The sequence below is a fragment of the Procambarus clarkii genome, chromosome 17 (genome assembly GCF_040958095.1).
Source record: "Procambarus clarkii isolate CNS0578487 chromosome 17, FALCON_Pclarkii_2.0, whole genome shotgun sequence".
In the NCBI taxonomy this organism is placed as follows: Eukaryota; Metazoa; Arthropoda; class Malacostraca; order Decapoda; family Cambaridae; genus Procambarus; species Procambarus clarkii.
In genome coordinates, this window is record NC_091166.1 from 46470697 (window position 1) to 46485660 (window position 14964).

Consider the following 14964-nt stretch of genomic DNA (forward strand, 5'->3'; position numbering starts at 1 on the left):
TGCTGATAAGCAATCAAAGGCTACAGTCAACTCCTTTTTTGAAAGAGCAGATTCTTTGGCTAACTCGTCAACTCTGTCATACATTCAGAAGCCAACATGAGATAGAATCCACATGCAATTTGAATCATAGGACCATCATTAATAATTTTTCTGTTTGGCTGGAACAGATACATGTATTTATTGCATAATTTAGTTTGTATATATTTTCTATCTACGAATGCGATTATGAAACCGAATTTTGATATGGGAATTCCACAACTCATAAGAGAAAAATGAGTAGCTTGTAATAATAAAGGTACTGCCGTATCTTTATTACAAGGTACCGTACTTTATAACAAAAGCATGACGTCAGTAACATGTGTGATACATGTAGGTAAACCCAATATTATATATGACCCACCAGGCAACATGTGAAAGTATCTATACACGGATGTTATTGTAACGCTGTACCTGCTAAGATACACGTTATGAACATCACATTTCAACTCTGCTAATCTGAAAAGCGAGACAAATTCTCTTATTGGCCTTGATAAGTGCATTATAAATATATAAATATTTTTTAATACGTTCTCTTGCATGGGTGACGTGTGCCCGAGGATATCGTACAGCATGAGATTACTATAACTTTCTTATGTAGCATTGGATTGTCTCTAGGCAATAGCATTAAAATGCTGCAACAAGCGAATAGATTATCCCGCGATGCTCTTTTGTCTATTTACAGGTTTCCTTCTGCGCTGTCATACCCTCTATTGCTATCATGGTTCCCGACATGGTTGTGCGGGAAGAAAAATTTGAACGGAAAAAGAGTTGAAGTAGAGCGTGTGATTCTCTTGTGAGCAGTGTGATAATCTCCGAAAATGAGTGTGGACGCATACGGCCCCAGTTCGCAAAGTCTCACCTTCTACGACACCGAGGAAGCCGACCTTTTGGGGGCTGACACTCAGGGCTCTGAGTACGAGTTCAACCTCACCCTCGGCAGTCAGACCCAGACTCAAGGAGACCCACTAGACAAGACTCAGCCTAGCCAGAGTCAGGTGTGTGGTGCCCCTCAACCCTGACCCTTGACCTCCTCACCGGGGGTCAGGTGTAGCAGCAGCACGGGGGGGGGGGGGGTGGGGGAGGGAGATAGAGAGCTGTACCCCACATGCTATACCCTGAATGATGTACCCCATATGCTGTACCCTGAATGCTGTACCCCACATGCTATACCCTGAATGCTGTACCACACATGCTGTACCCAGTGTGCTGTACTCTATATGCTGTACCCCACATGCTATACCCCACATACTATACCCCCACATGCTGTACCCCCACATGCTGTACCCCACATGCTGTACCCCCACATGCTGTACCCCCACATACTATACCCCACATGCTGTACCCCCACATGCTGTACCCCCACATGCTGTACCCCCACATGCTGTACCCCCACATGCTGTACCCTGCATGCTGTACCCCCACATACTATACCCCACATGCTGTACCCTGGTGTTCCCTGCCCTATTATACATAGGTTGCTGTAATACGGCTGTACCCATGCATGTAATGTAACAAGTTCCGACGGCTTATTTGTCTGGTCACGTTAAAAGCGGCCGCCAAACATATAATATTGTCATAGTAAGTATAAAGCGAGCTGTAAGGCCTCCATTGCAAATTTCCTTTTAATTTTTATGATAAATTTAAATTCTTGGCTTAAAAGATGTGCTGACTGCTGCTGCTGCTGTTTTTAATAGCTCTAGGCCACATGTGTGGGTTATTTTGTTTGGTGCCATGTGTGGGTTATTTTGTTTGGTGCCATGTGTGGGTTATTTTGTTTGGTGCCATGTGTGGGTTATTTTGTTTGGTGCCACATGTGTAGGTTAGGCTACATGTGTAGGTTATTTGGTTTGGTGCCACATGTGTAGGTTATTTTGTTTGGTGCCACATGTGTAGGTTAGGCTACATGTGTAGGTTATTTTGCTTGTGTGTACATGCCAGTACTGTATTTATGTCGCACTGGTGACCAGTCAGATGTGGGGCCTAACAGCTGAGTGGACAGCACTTTGGGTCCGTAGTCCTAAAGTTTCGGGTTCAAGTCCCGGTGGAGGCGGAAACAAATGGGAAGAGTTTTTCACCCTGATGCCCCTATTACCTACCAGTAAATAGGTACCTGGGAATTAGACAGCTGCTACAGGCTACTTCCTGGGGATGTGTAACAAAAAGGAGGCCTGGTCGAGGACCGGGCCACGGAGACGCTAAGCCCCGAAATCGTCTCAAGATAGCCAAGACCAAGAAATGATGCAGTGGTTGGTTATGCTATCAAGAACAGTATGTTCCTGATTGCATACCTGGAGAGGAATTTTCAGTTGTTCTAATCCCCCAAGCCCGGCCTGGGGTCGGAGTGCAACATGAATGGTTCAAATGCCATCTCGTAAGGTCAAGTTGCTCTACTATTTTTGAATATCGAGTATTTCCAGTTGGGTAAACTTGCTTTATTTCTGGCAGACTTTGTAAGACTGTTTGTACCTCTTGATTGGGCCTAGACGTCTTACTGGAGGTGCAAGGAAACCCACCTCTCCATGTTACCTGTTCGGTATTATTGTGTAAGGCATGTACAGTAATATACACTTTGTGTATACCCGGAGCATACCTGGTTGATACCTGGTTGATGGGGTTCTGGGAATAGTTCTACTCCCCAAGCCTGGCCCGAGGCCAGGCTTGACTTGTGAAAGTTTGGTCCACCAGGCTGTTGCCTGGAGCAGCCCGCAGGCCCACATACCCACGACAGCCCGGTTGGTCCGGAACTTTATTCTTGTTGTGCACGGTTGTTCCGGCAATATTTCTTATAGTTGCTGGGAGGATGTTAAATAGCAGTGGACCTCTTGATATTTATACAGTGTTCTCTGATTGTGCCTATGGCACCTCTGCTCTTCACTGGTTCTATTCTGCATTTTCTTCCATATCGTTCACTCCAGTACGTTGTTATTTTACTGTGTAGATTAGGGACCTGGTCTTCCAGTATTTTTCATGTGTATATTATTTGGTATTTCTCTCGTCTCCATTCTAGTGAGTACATTTGGAGAGCTTTGAGACGATCCCAATAATTTAGGTGCTTTATCGTGTCTATGCGTGCCGTATATGTTCTCTGTATTCCTCTATTTCCACAATCTCTTCTGCTCTGAAGGGGGAAGCGAGTACTGGGCAGTACTCTAGACAGGACAACACCAGTGACTTGAAGAGTACAACCATCGTGATGGGATCCCTGGATTTGAAAGTTCTCGTAATCCATCCTATCATTTTTCTGGCTGACGCAATATTTGCTTGGTTATGCTTCCTAAACGTTAGATCGTCGGACATCATTATTCCCAAATCCTTGACATGCTGTTTTCCTATTATGGGCAGATTCGATTGTGTTTTGTACCCTGTATTATGTTTCAGGTCCTCATTTTTGCCACGCCTGAGTACCTGGAATTTATCATTGTTAAACATCATGTTATTTTCTGCTCCCCAATCAAAAACTTTGTTGATATCTGCTTGTAATTTTTCCATGTCTTCAGCAGAGGTAATTTTCATGCTGATTTTTGTGTCATCTGTAAAGGATGACACGAAGCTGTGACTTGTATTTTTATCTATATCCGATTTGAGAATAAGGAACAGCAGTGGCGCAAGGACTGTACCTTGAGGAACAGAGCTTTTAACTGCACTTGGACTTGATTTTATTTGATTGACTGTTACTCTGTGTTCTGTTCGACAGGAAATTGAGTATCCAGTGTCCTACTTTACCAGTTACAGTATTCCCATTGACCTCATTTTGTGTGCAATCACTCTATGATCACATTTGTGGAACGCCTTTGCAAAGTCTGTGTATACTACATCTGCATTTTGCTTTTCTAGAGCTTCTGTGATTTTGTCATAGTGTTGAGTAACTGACATACAGGGATCTTCCCACTCTAAATCCATGTTGTCCTGGGTTGTGCAACTCATTATTTTCCATAAAACTAGAAATCTGATTCCTAATTACTCTTTCAAAACTTTATTATGTGTGATGTTAGTGCAACTGGCCTATAATTTTTTGCCAAGGCTTTACTCCCCCCCCCTTGTGCAAATGAGCTATATCTGCAGATTTAAGTGCTGCTGGTATCTTCCCTCTATCTAGGCTTCTTTCCTCCATATTATGTTGAGTGCTCACGCTACTGGTACTTGTACATTTCTTTTTGAATATTGAATTCCATGAGTTAGGCCCAGGAGCTGGAGCATGGGCATATTGTCAATTCTTTCAGAATCTTCCGAGTTCATGTTAATATCCGTTAATGTTATCTGCAGCTTGAATGTCATTCATAAAGAAGCTGTCTGGGTCATCAACTTTCATGTTGTTTATTGGTGTGCTAAACATAGCCTCATACTGGCTTCTTAGAATTTCACTAATTTCTTTGTTCTCCTCAGTGTAACGTACCTTCAGATTGTAATTAAAGGTTCAATACTGGTGGAGGTTTTTTATTTTGATTTTGTATATGTGAGAAAAATATTTTGGATTTTTCTTTATCTCTTGTATAGCTTTCTGTTCCAATTCCATTTCCTCAGCCTCGTATGATCGCATTCAACGTTTGTTCTATTTCCTTCGATCTCCCTGTTTAGGTTTATTTTCCTTGCTTGTGATAGTTTGTGTCTGCCTAAGCATTTCCCATTATTTTTTTCCTTCTCCTGTACAGTTGTCCTGCGTTCTCTTTCTAGAGTGGTCCTCTTTTCTGACCTTCCTCACAGGCACGTGCTTCAGGCAGATCTTGTATGCTTCCTGGAGAGTGGTTCCTACCCTACCTGGAGAGGGTTCTGGGAGTACTAGTACTCTCAGAGCCCGGCCTGAGGCCAGGCTCTGACTTGTGATAACTTGGTCCACCAGGCTGTTGTTTGGAGCGGCCTGCAGGCCCACATATCCACTACAGTGTAAGTGTAGTTTTGCCACTGTACATGCCCTGAGGTCATGCAAGGATGCCAATCCCTGTATGTTGTTCCTTGGACAGAATTTTGTAATTTTTGTAAGTTATTTTTGTAATATTGTACAACATATGGTAAAAATTTCTTATAAGGTATTTTGCTTACATTTGAGAATTTTGAACCCTAGCATTACAGTGTTGTATAGCACAATGATATCCCATTAACATGATGTATTGATGAGAATATCATTAGGGCCATGAGGAGGGTATGAATTTACAGTGTTGTATGTAGAAGTTTGTGAGACCAACTGGCACTACAAACACATCGGGTGTGAATGTGAGCGGTAGTGAGGGCTCTAGCTTGGAGAGTGACAGCTGTTGACATTAGTGATTGAATTCTGTACAGAATTTAAATTATTGTAGGTTGACAAGTGGTACATTAAAACAAATTTGATTCTGCACTACACACATTATGCTGTACTGGGTTGGTAGTGCAAAGTTGCAAATATTTGGCATCTTGAAGTTAATAATTTTCTTAAGTTTATTGGAATATTATGTTACGAATTTGAAGACATTGTTTTGTAAAATAGGTCCTGGCGGTACAGTTGAGTGTGTTCTCGACTTGCAATCAGAAATTCTAGGTTTGACTCCCAGGTAGGACAAAAATTGTTGGGGGGTGCATTTCCTATTGCCTAATGCCCCTGGTCATTAGCAATATAAGTACCCAGAAGTACCTATTTCATTGTGAAATGTGGCAGCCTTGGTCACTTTGGCAGTACTGAGACGCTCATAGCCAGAAGGGATGCATATGATTTTTTCTTTCATGAAGGCGTCTGTTTATTGGAGTTCTGAGGAGAGGATGTGTATACTCCCTGTGTACCTATGGGACTTTTTGAATGTTGTTATACCTGCTAGATGGGGTTCTGGGAGTTGTTCTACTCCCCAAGCTCGGCCTGAGGCCAGGCGTGACTTGTGATAACTTGGTCCAAGAGGCTGTTGTTTGGCGTGGCCCACATATCCACCACTGCCCTTGGTTGGTTCGGCACTCCTTGAGTGATGTACAGTACTGTACTAACAAACTTGGTATGTATAGGACGGTGAACCCCCCTTTTCCCATGATATAACGGATGGCGTAGTACAGTGGTGAAGGGTTGTTTTGGGTAGCGCATTTCTGAAACAACACAGTTACATGCCAATTATGATTCCAAGTCACCAGGGCTGCAATTTTGCTAGTTTTGGACAGTGTGTGTGTGTGTGTGTGTGTGCATACATACATACATACATACATACATACATACTCACAGGGTTACTTGAATTCTACGACCAGGCAACAAAAATAAGGCAAGAAAGAGAAGGGTGGGCAGACTGCATATTTTTGGATTGTCAGAAAGCCTTTGATACAGTACCACACAAGAGGCTAGTGCGAAAGTTGGAGATGCAGGCTGGAGTGAGAGGGAAGGTACTCCGGTGGATAGAGGAATACCTAAGCAACAGGAGACAACGAGTCTGTGTGAGGGGTGAGGCCTCAGATTGGCGAGACGTCACAAGTGGAGTCCCGCAGGGGTCAGTCTTGGACCTATACTGTTTCTGGTATATGTAAATGATCTCCCAGAGGGTATAGATTCGTTCCTCTCAATGTTTGCCGACGATGCAAAAATTATGAGGAGGATTGAAACAGAGGATGATAGTAGGAGGCTACAAGATGACCTGGATAGACTGAGTGAATGGTCCAACAAATGGCTGTTGAAGTTCAACCCGAGTAAATGCAAAGTAATGAAACTAGGCAGTGGAAACAGGAGGCCAGGCACAGGATACAGAATAGGAGATGAAGTACTTAATGAAACAGACAGAGAGAAAGATCTAGGAGTTGATATCACACCAAACCTGTCTCCTGAAGCCCACATAAAGAGAATAACGTCTGCGGCATATGCGAGGCTGGCTAACATCAGAACGGCGTTCAGGAACCTGTGTAAGGAATCATTCAGAATCTTGTACACCACATATGTAAGACCAATCCTGGAGTATGCGGCCCCAGCATGGAGCCCGTACCTTGTCAAGCACAAGACGAAGCTGGAAAAAGTCCAAAGGTATGCTACTAGACTAGTCCCAGAACTAAGAGGCATGAGTTATGAGGAAAGGCTGCGGGAAATGCACCTCACGACACTGGAAGACAGAAGAGTAAGGGGGACATGATCACAACCTACAAAATCCTCAGGGGAATCGACCGGGTAAACAAGGATGAACTATTCAACACTGGTGGGACGCGAACAAGGGGACACAGGTGGAAGCTGAGTACCCAAATGAGCCACAGAGACGTTAGAAAGAACTTTTTCAGTGTCAGAGTAGTTAGTAAATGGAATGCATTAGGAAGTGATGTGGTGGAGGCTGACTCCATACACAGTTTCAAATGTAGATATGATAGAGCCCAATAGGCTCAGGAATCTGTACACCAGTTGATTGACGGTTGAGAGGCGGGACCAAAGAGCCAGAGCTCAACCCCCGCAAGCACAATTAGGTGAGTACATACATACTTACATAGTACTGTCTCCACTCGATCATCCGGACTATATGGGAAGGACCCCCAGCCGGATTATCACATTTTTCGGATAATGGTACTTTTTCACCTACGAGTCCAAAAGTGACCATTTCCAACTATTTTTATACTACAAACAACATAATTTGAATTGCCTTGCCACATACAATTATTAAATATTCAACTAGAAACCTCAACTTACCTTGTTGGTGTTCGTCTTCTTGATTGATGCCACACATCTTGAAGTTAAAAATTCTTAACAATTTACGTAACCTATACTAACACAACACTAAAATTAACACTTAAAATTACTGTACAGTTCATTAAGCTAAGTTAGTTTTGACTGCCAGCTGCTGAAGCCTCACTGGTTGAGGGCATTTGGGTTGCCTGTGAGGCCTCACTTGTTGAAGGCGCTTGCTTGCACCGCACTTGTTGAAGCGCTTGCATGCCCTCACTTGTTGAAGGCGCTTGGCTTGCCTGTGACGCCTCACTTGTTAAAGGCGCTTGCTTGCGCCTCACTTGTTGAAAGCACTTGGCTTGCCTGTGGCGCGTCACTTGTTGAAAGCGCTTGGCTTGCCTGTAATGCCTCGCTTGTTGAAGGAGCTTGGCTTGCCTGTGGCGCCTCACTTGTTGAAGGCGCTTGGCTGCCTGTGACGCCTCACTGGTTGAACAACACGTAACTTGTCTTTAATTGCTAGGACAATCTTCTTCCTCTTAACACTTCCAGAACGATTGATGCTGCTACCAGACATATTCTTGGCCAAAAATGTTCAAAATTACTATGAAAATTAAGAAAGTTATTTAAAAAAATATTTCACTAATGGCGCAACACTGTGAGGCCGCACTGGTTGAGGTGTATAACAGTAACTTGTCTTTTATTGTTAGGACAACTTTCTTCCTCTTAACACCTCCAGAACGATTGATGCTGCTACCAGACATAGTCTTGGCCAAAAATGTTCAAAGTTACTATGAAATTAAAAAAGTTATTTAAAAAAATATTTCACTAATGGCGCAGCACTGTGTATAACACGAGGGACGGACGCACATGGGTTGACCAGTGTTGGACGGGTCCACTTGGGGTGGGGCAGCTATAGCGCGTTACGTAGGCCGCCAGAAGGAAAAAAAATTCACAATATTTTTGAAGGAAACTTCAGCCTGTGCACAATGCTTTTAGGAAACTTATTTATTTGTTATTACATAATTACTAGTACTTATTTCATTTGTTTTTGGCTATGATTAATTGTTCTAAAATTAATGGTAATTCCTGTACCCAGGTGGTCCCTCCTGACGCACCCCTCCCACCCTCCCAACACCACCCACCTACCCAACCCCCCTCCTCCACCATGCGTCTAGAGCCACAGACGGGATTAATACGGTATGGCCATATTGTCATCCGGCCAAACCAGCTTTTATCCGGTTCCTGTGGCCATTTTGGTCGGATATTGTGATAACTTTATCCGATCACGATTTTGGCCGTATAAGGGCGTTTTCCGGATGTTTGAATCCCGGATAATCGCGGGGTTACAGTATGTTTAATGCCCTGACCTAGCCAGTGAACTAGGTAAAGGGAGCTGATAAGCTACCATCTGAAAGGGAAATTTCATTCAACTCGGCAGTCTGTGTTTGTCGGGTAAATTATAATTATTGCTTTTAGTAATTATGTATTGTGTAACTTATAACAATGCTCAAGTGAATTCTTGATTTTAGGTAAGCATTGATGTTAACTTTAATATTCAAGAGACATCTGGTGTGATATGCTGAATTAGCTAGCATGTGAGGGTTGTAAGAGCCTGCAGGCTACATTCAGCATGATTTACCAATCGCTTGGAAGTCTGGACTCGATTTGGGCTACAAGATTATATAAAAAAAATTATCCTTTGCAACCGGTTGCATGGGAATTCTTGGATACACTTTTTCACAAACATTAATATCTGTATTTTAGTAAATTTTGTCCATGTTAATGTACTGTACTAATATTTTTAGGTGACAGTCAATGGAGATGTAGGGGAACCTGAAGTTGAGAAGACAACAGAAGCACTCGGTGATCTACAATTTGAGGAAGAGGATGATGAAAATGCTTTTTATACCAAGGTTTGTTTTTCTAATACAACCCACATGATTTTGAGTGACAACATTCAAAGAATATGATGATTTGTGTACTGTATTTTGTATAGTTAGGTTACAGCAGCCGGATAATGTGTTCTGATGCCCATTACGTGCTGCTGGTGGTGGAGTCGGGTAAGATGTAGTGCTGGAGTGGAGAGTTTTGTGCTTGGCTTGGAGGTGAGAACAGAGCTTGAGCGAGGCTGTGGGTGGAGAGCTTGGAGGGTGAGAGCAGAGGTGGAATGAGTGCCAGAGCAGTGATCTCGGCTGAGGGGTAAGAGCGGGTAGCTCGATTAAGTGAGTAAGGCTGGGGGGAGACTGTCTGCTTTGTAACGAGGCTTGTAGTGTATGGTGTGAGGCTTGGAGCTAGACATGTGTTATATTGTTTGCCGATGAATATCGGTGTTAGAGAAGGTCTGCGGTATATCCAGAGCGATTGTCACTGAATCACTGGAGAAGTTACACTGATGATCCTATATTCCTAATCAGCTTATATCCATGTTTCACTTGACCTGTTTCCTGGCCCAAGCTGCTGTAAACCAGCTCATGGGAAAGCTTGCTGGTTATTGGAACTTCTTGGTAACATGTATTAATGTAATTACAGATGTCATTAACAGTTAGTAAATATGAATGCAGGTGATTATAGGGATACGTAGGTGGGACATTAAAGATAATGTGGTTTGCTACATTTTGGGCATTTCAGTTATTGACTACTCTGTTCTCTTGTACATAATTAGGAATCTTGTTTCTTGTTCCTGCTGTTTCCTTCCAGCCATTCAATTTATCCGCATTATAGCCAATGAGGTTTTTACGAGGTTGCTGCTGGTAAAGCTCACACTAATGCACATGCACACAGCTGTATCATTCATAAGCATAGTAGCCAAAATATTGGAAAAAATATTTAAAACCAAATGGGTATATCCACCTAGAGGGATATGACATAATGAGACAGTTTAGTTTTCAAGCAGAAAGATCCTGCATAACAAATCTGTTTAGTTTCTATGATAAAGCTACATATTGTGGTCCCCGACAGCTGAGTGGACAGCGCTCGAGATTCGTAATCCTAAGGTTCTGGGTTCAATCCCTGGAGGAGGCAGAAACAAATTGGCAGTTTCTGTCACCCTGATGCTCCTGTTCACCTAGCAGTAAAATAGGTACCTGGGAGTCAGACAGCTGCTATAGACTGCTTCCTGGGGATGTGTAGCAAAAAGGAGGCCTGGTCGAGGACCGGGCCGGGGGACGTTAAGCCCCAAAATTATCTCAAGATATCAAGATTATCTCAAGATTATCTCTTTTACAGGAAAGAGATGGTTGAGTTGACTGCATTTATCTGGCCCTAATAAAGGCTTTCGAAAGTCTCGCGTCAGAGGTTGCTCTGGACGCTGGAACATAGTGAAGAAGTGGCAGCGAGGCCTCTTAACATGGATGATAAATGTTTAGATTGAAAAATGAGGGCAGTAATCAGGGGTAATAAGTGTCACCAGCAGAATGGGTTACCACACGATTCACTTCTAGTAATATTCATATAAATGATCTACCAGAAGAAATACAGAATTATATGAACATGTTTGCTGATGATGCTAAGCTAGTAGGGAAGACAAGAATCTTGGACAATTGTCATGTCCTTCAAGAAGACAAAATAAGTGTGTGGAGCAACACGTGGAAAATGGAATTTAATGTGAAAAAATGCCAAGTTATAGAATGTGGAAAATGAGAAAATAGGCCACCCACAATTGTGTGAAAAGCTTTAAAGAATTACAATAAAGAAAGATATCTAGAGGTCGTTTTGGATAGAAAACTGTCACCAGAGGACCACGTAAAACACATTGTGAGCGAAACTTATGCTATGCTTTCCAACTTTAGAATCGCTTTTAATTAAATACATGGATAGTGTAATATAAAAAGTGTTCATGACCTTTGAGAGACCAAAATTTGAATTTGCAGTGCTTATATGGACCCATGTCTCACAGTGTACCAATAAACTGGAATAAAGTTGAGACATGCAACTATAGTAAATGGCTCTTAGAATTGAGAAAAAGAACTGCAAGGAAAGGCTAAAAATGTTAAATATACCAATGCTAGAAAGGGGTGATATAATCACTATGTATAAAATAAGACAGTAACAGGAATTGACCAAATTGTCGGAGAATAATTCCACAAAAACTGCAACTGTAAGAACATGAGGCAATAAGATTCAAACTAAGGAAACAAAGCTGTTCCCAATATTTAGAAACTTCACTTTTATACAGAGTGGTAGATGGATGAAATAAGTTAAGTGAGATGGTGGTGGATGCCAAAATTGTCGGTAGTTTCATTGCCACACGGCAGCTGGGAGGAAGAGAACTGGAGCATAGCTCTTGTCCTGTAGCTACCTTGAGGTTACCTTGAGGTGTTTTCGGGGCTTAGTGACCCCACGGTCCGGTCCTCGACCAGGCCTCCTAGTTATTGGACTGGTCAAACAGGCTGTTGGACACGGCTGCTCACAGCCTGACGTATGAGCTACACTTGGGTAATTACACACACTCATTCACTCACACTACATATGGGGATTTTTTTATTGTATTGTTCACAATGTAAACAAGGAGAGGAAATTTGTATTAAGAATATTTTGTATTATTGTTTCTATCATAAAGAGTTGCTGGTATTGGGGACCTTGTATGCATTCCTTGATTTTCCCAAATGTAACTGGAATGTGTATACTGTAGTTTTATACACACACACATCAGATACACAAACATACCTTCTGTTATATCTGCATTGTGCATTATGTATAGTATATGTGTAATTATTAGTTGAATAACACTTGTATAAAATAATTGTATTCAATCAGTTTTCAATAATAGTACGTCGGCCCTTGACTATCCAAACGAATTGGGACTGGTCTTGTAACAGATTGAATGTGTGTGCTTAGGTATTTAGATTTCGTGTACTATTCATAGTTTTGTGTCTTGCTGCTGCTGCTAGCATAGTCTGCCGTTCATTTGCCTGAAAGACCTCCTGCAAATGAACAGTACTGTATCTAGTTTTTGTTGTTAACTTTACATTTTATTCAGGAACTTCCCGAATGGGCGTGCCGCTACTGTGGGATCCATGATCCGGCATCAGCCGTCATGTGCAATGTGTGTCACAAGTGGTTCTGCAATGGTCGTGGCAACACCTCGGGCTCGCATATTATCAACCATCTTGTTCGTGCCAAGCACAAGGTGAGGCTAGTAACTGTTTCTTAAACTCTGTCAAGGGTGGATCTGAAACTTGATGAACCTCCTAGAACCAAGCTTTTAAAATGTAGAAGAACTATTCAATATTAGCAATAAAATTGGTTGACACAATACATTCAAAACTGTACCTCCTATATTTGTACTACATGTACTCCCTGTATTATTTGTACTACATGTACTTCCTGTATTTTTATGCTCTGTATTCTTGTGCTCCCTGTGTTCCTATACCCCCCCCCTTCCCAATGTTCTCCTCAGTTCTTATGTTCTTATACAGAGGAACCTCGGAACTTGAATGGCTCCCAATCCGAACAAATTGGAACTCGAACTGTGTTCGTGCTCAGTAATCGACCGTTTGCCCGGCACTTGATTGTAAACACATGTACATGTAATGGACGAGTCGGTTCCCTAGTAGCTGTCATTCAATGAACACCTCACTAAACTTCTCTGTAAATTTTCTCATGTTTTCTTGTATATTTTTATTTTTAAAATACTGTAGTGTCAGGAGCCTAATATGCAGGTCAAAGTTGCAACTTAATGCAGTGAGAAAGAAATACAGTAGATGATGTAGGATGAACCCGATAAAAAAAAAAGTTCATAGTCACATTTAGAGACGAGTCAAGTTCTATGATTTTAAACCTGCTGTACAAGCAATTATAATACTAGTAGAGTTCTAGTAAACTCCTAGAAGATGGAATTAAACTCTGGAATGGAATCTGCAGGTGATGCCTAACAGTGCATTTTTATGGATTTGTGGCTCAGCGGGTTGCAAACCTTAGCAAGTTGACTGATAAGGAAGTCACCAGAGAAGCTTGGCATCTTGCCAGGCTTAGAGAGTAAACACTCACGTCTGGTCTCAGACTGGTAAATAGAAAGTTAAAAGCAATTAAAGTGATTAATCATTTTGTGTACAGTAAAGGGTGAAAGAGATTCAAGATTTTGCAGATATTTTATTATTTTTGTTATATTGGAAATATTTCTTTATGCTTGATGAGTTAAGTAAAGGATTGTTTGCCTTACAGGAAGTGAGTCTTCACAAGGATGGATTGGTGCGAGATACTGTTCTGGAGTGTTATGCATGTGCCGTCAAGAATGTGTTTGTGCTGGGCTTTATTCCTGCCAAAGCTGAATCTGTGGTGGTTCTCTTGTGTCGGCAACCATGCGCTGCGCAGAGTTCTCTTAGAGATATGAATTGGTAAGATTTCTGGAATAGCTTTTTGGTAAATTTCTTTTCTCCGATATTTGTTAGTGTAGATGTGAAGTGAAAGTGTTGACCATACTTCCCCATTTTACAAAGCCTGTGCATTATTCTGCAAACTGCATTGTTCCACTTGCGTACAGTTCCACGCTTCCTCGTAAAAGGTCCCGATTTTCTGGACGGTTGGAAATTTTGCTTTTCCACCATCCCTTTTGAGTTGTCGTACCTCAATAAAATCCTTGGGGAATCTGGTGCCTTTGACATTGTCTTGTCTTTTTGCTCATGTATTAGCATCTAGAATGATTAATATTTTTTGGCAGTTCTGCAGAACAAGGGAGTTTTAAATAGTCTTCCAGGTTTGGTGTCTGTTTCATAAATTCTTACCCCCTATTTTACTTAACTGCTTTTGGTACAGTATTTAGCTTAAAAAAGGTAATATTTTTCATTACCCTAATAATAAAATGTATATTTAATCTTGTTAATAGCAACTATATCAATGGTTGTCCCGTGTAATGCATTTTCTCTTAGAATTATTGCCATTTATATTCTTTAGTCTGTGTTCCATCTGGGACCTTCCCATCCTTGAAATTGTAGTAATTCAGTTTTTGACAACTGGGCTGGGCTATAATGTCCTAGGATATTCTTCGATATTGAATTAAATACAGTGGCACCTCGACTTACGATTGCCCCGACTTATGATAATTTCGAGTTACGATGTAAATTTGATCGAAAAATGTGACTCGACTTACGATAGTGTCGTCGACTAACAATATTTGTTGGTACACGTTTGGGTTGACTGAGCACGTGGTTTCCGGTCACGCGGGCCGACCTGCCTCAGTTTACTAGAGCTGCCCATTTAGTGACGATCACGCCTATAAGAATTCCGTTTTTGTGGTGATTTTTTGCTTTTTGAACATAAAACTGATTATTATATATCACGCCATGGGTCCCAAGAAAGTCAGTGGTAAGGTTCAACCTAAGAAAATAGTTGAGTTGAGGCAGTAG

General features: G+C 41.8%; 1 protein-coding gene across 1 annotated transcript in view; it reads left to right on the plus strand.

Annotated features, from left to right (window-relative positions):
* Positions 1-735: 735 nt before the first annotated feature.
* The window catches only part of LOC123772500 (Upf1 RNA helicase), a 59906-nt gene continuing 45677 nt past the window's right edge, over positions 736-14964 (plus strand). The window contains exons 1-4 of the mRNA XM_045765720.2: positions 736-1034; positions 9427-9534; positions 12600-12749; positions 13784-13956. Coding sequence (XP_045621676.1) covers positions 858-1034; positions 9427-9534; positions 12600-12749; positions 13784-13956 — 608 coding nt within the window. The 5' untranslated portion in view covers positions 736-857. The remainder of the gene's footprint in view (positions 1035-9426; positions 9535-12599; positions 12750-13783; positions 13957-14964) is intronic.